Source organism: Protobothrops mucrosquamatus, unplaced genomic scaffold, assembly GCF_001527695.2.
Source record: "Protobothrops mucrosquamatus isolate PMUCROS unplaced genomic scaffold, P.Mucros_1.0 scaffold1180, whole genome shotgun sequence".
Lineage (NCBI taxonomy): Eukaryota > Metazoa > Chordata > Lepidosauria > Squamata > Viperidae > Protobothrops > Protobothrops mucrosquamatus.
Window position 1 is genome coordinate 96870 of NW_015387393.1, and position 3109 is coordinate 99978.

Sequence of the window (3109 nt, forward strand, 5' to 3'; positions counted from 1 at the left end):
ATATGGGCTAATGATACAGATCAAATGTTCAAATAACTAACATATATTTTCACTTTCAAAGCATAGAATGATGCATGTCAGAAAAAAGCATTCATTGCGTCTTCAGTACTATCACAATAATAACCCAAAATGAAATTAGAAATATAATCTTAAACACTATGACAAGAAGCAGAAAAGGGGAAGTTTCTTTTCACAGGGAATAAAACCTTACAAGAAATTGAAAACAGTTTTAAGCAGACTATTTTGAGAAACCAGTTATAACATACCGGTACTTGAATGGAAAATATTTGGGATTGCTATTGGTTTCATGGAGCTAATTCTGAAGGCTGAAGCATAATGGGCAAGGAAGAACTCCAGTGAATTCTCTCCTCTCCTGAAATAGAAAAAAAAACTTAGTGTGCAATGAGACATGATAATTAACTGTCTAAGACTAATAGTGTTCTTCTGTTTCAGACCATGACATAATAGATGTAAATGTTAATTCAGTCAGGATTAGCAATGTGTTCCAGTCTCAGACCGCAGTTTTGATGACCTGCAGATGAATGTTTTGTGACATGAAACTTTTGCCAGAAGAAGATGATAACTTGAATGCTCTGCTCTGATTTTTAATGTTCTCTGTTTATCCTATAATCCAAATTAGTCTTGTAGTTTTGCCAAGAGACCTAGTTCTTTTTTTCTCTTGTACATTGTTGTCATTTTAAGCATTGTATGAACGTCTGTTATATTTCACTTATAATGAAAATATATAAATATTGGTTGTACTCAATACAATCTTAAAATTCGACATGTCATCTGTGAGAAGGCATCGACTGGCAGACAGCTATGCTGTGCTTTGGGGGAGACTGGTCCACTCTGTGTGATTCAAATCATTACTCAATTCAAGGGTCTTGTTTTAAGCTTGTGCATATGATCTCCATACATAGTTGTACAATATGCACAGTCAGCTTCGAGTTTTCACCATTTATTGCTGAGAAATCCTATCAATAGAAAGTTCTATAGATATAATTATGTATTTCATATTAGAAATTCTGCTTGCATCATGTACAAAATTGGGAACACAGTGAGGTGTACATTCTACTTACTAATCTCAGTCTTCTGATCAATCAGTAAATAGAAATTATTTGAGCTAAGCTGAAGTTATATAGAAATGTTGTTTTACTCTACACCAGAGGTCCCCAACCTTTTTGGGCACCAGGGATCGGTTCCGTGGAGAAAGGTTTTTCCATAGACCGAAGAGTGCATGGTTTTGCGTGCTGCCTATATCCCATAGATGGGGCTTTGCTTGTTTGTGTGGACTGGTTGCTGGCATGCCACAGCCTGGTACTGGTCCACAGACCAGGGGTTGGGGACCTCTGCTCTACACCTTCCCAGGAAATGCTCACACACTAACGTGGAAGAATCAAACATGTCCTGATGAGAAAGAAGATACAGACTTTTCACCTTTCTTTAATCTAAGGATCTGTAACTCCCATGAGGGAAGGGGGGAAACTCACATCAACCCTATTTCTTGATGTGCTGTGAAATATAGTTCTAGTTCTTCATCTAGTTCCCTTTGGCCTTGCTCTAGTTACAAATTGTATATCAAGTATATCAAGGAAATGTTCTTGATACTTGAACATATTAAGTTGTCCATTTTTGTTTTTCCCTATTACACTGGCCTAAAAATAATCAACATTATTTGTAATGATAGAAAGTATATAATTTAAACAGAAGAAAACAGGATGAGATTTGTGTTCTAGTAGGACTATGCTAGTTCATTAATTCTGTAAAATTAATGTTTCAGTTTCTCAGTTATAGGTCTTTGCTTATCATAAGTAGTTGTAAGCCGGTGTCAAATATCTGTTTTTGCTTTTTCTTTCTTTCTTTTTTTTATAACAAGTTTTTATTGGTTTTTCCAGTTTTACATTTGAGTATTTGGAAAGCAGCGTGGCAATTGGGTAGTCAATAGTACAATAACAAAATCTTTAGTACATATCTCAGGTTACATCATCAAAAATTTCCTTCTCCATTTCCCTTAACATTTGCTATATCATATTTAAGCTAGTAAATTTCTAATTATAACAAGCTCAATTAAAACATTTATCATTATATTTTTGCTTTTTCTTTCTTAAGGGTCGCAAGAGAGAGGCAGAAAAATATTTCTTAAAAGCAATTCAGTTGGATCCTATGAAAGGAAACTGTTATATGCATTATGGTAAGTTTGCTAATAAATGCTTTCCTTTACATTCTATTTTATTGTACAAAATTCTTTATGAATGATTATGAGGGGTTTTATTTTAAAGTACTGGCAGAGTATTATTTGAAGGAAGAAATAAAGGTACTTTACTATTGAATAATTCACTAGGGCCTATACAGCCAGTGGCATAGCCATCAATTCCCAAGGAGATACCAGTTGCCATCCTTCATCAGTAACCCATATAAGCACATAAATGGGACTTTGACATCTCAACAAAAATGATTTGTGGGCAATATTAATTATAAACTTTTCTTTGTGAAGTGCATGATATTTACGTGGGTTACTTTTACTAATTAATTTTTATTATGTATAGAAAAGTGTTTTGTAGGACTCTTACACTTTTCCAGTATGCTGCAAGATAAAACCCAAGAGAAATCTTTTTGAAAGTATAGTGAATAGCTGTAGGGCCGTGTAGAACATTTTGAGACATGTTTTGAGCTTTCAACATATTTTCAAGCTAAAACGTATAATTTATTGATAATTTCAGCCTTACTCCACATGCTCTTTATACTATTCTGATGATGCTGGAAGAGTCTTAATCTCAAAATGAATCCACTTTAGGCTAAAAACATTTAGAGTAAGGGCATAATAGTATCAGAACTGTTCAGTTAAGTTAAAATAAAATCTTCAGTTTATTTCAAGGTCAAAATAAAGTATTTCAAGTTCAAAACATTTCAAATTAAAATTGTTTTGTATACAACTACATTTTTAATTTGAAATGTTTTGAACTTGAAATACCTTATTTTGAGCTTGGAATATATTGAAGACTTTATTTTAAGTTAACTGAAGAGTTCTGATACAACTGCCTCGATTCCTACAATGGATGAATGGTTACAAAAGTTGATGGAATTAGCAGAGGTGGCCAAATTGACT

The 3109-nt window shown here is 33.5% G+C and overlaps 1 protein-coding gene across 1 annotated transcript in view; it reads left to right on the top strand.

The window, feature by feature from the left end:
• Positions 1-3109, top strand: part of TMTC2 (transmembrane and tetratricopeptide repeat containing 2) — a 111804-nt gene that overhangs the window by 75887 nt on the left and 32808 nt on the right. The window contains exon 9 of the mRNA XM_015820778.1: positions 2113-2194. Within this exon, the coding sequence (XP_015676264.1) occupies positions 2113-2194 (82 nt within the window). The remainder of the gene's footprint in view (positions 1-2112; positions 2195-3109) is intronic.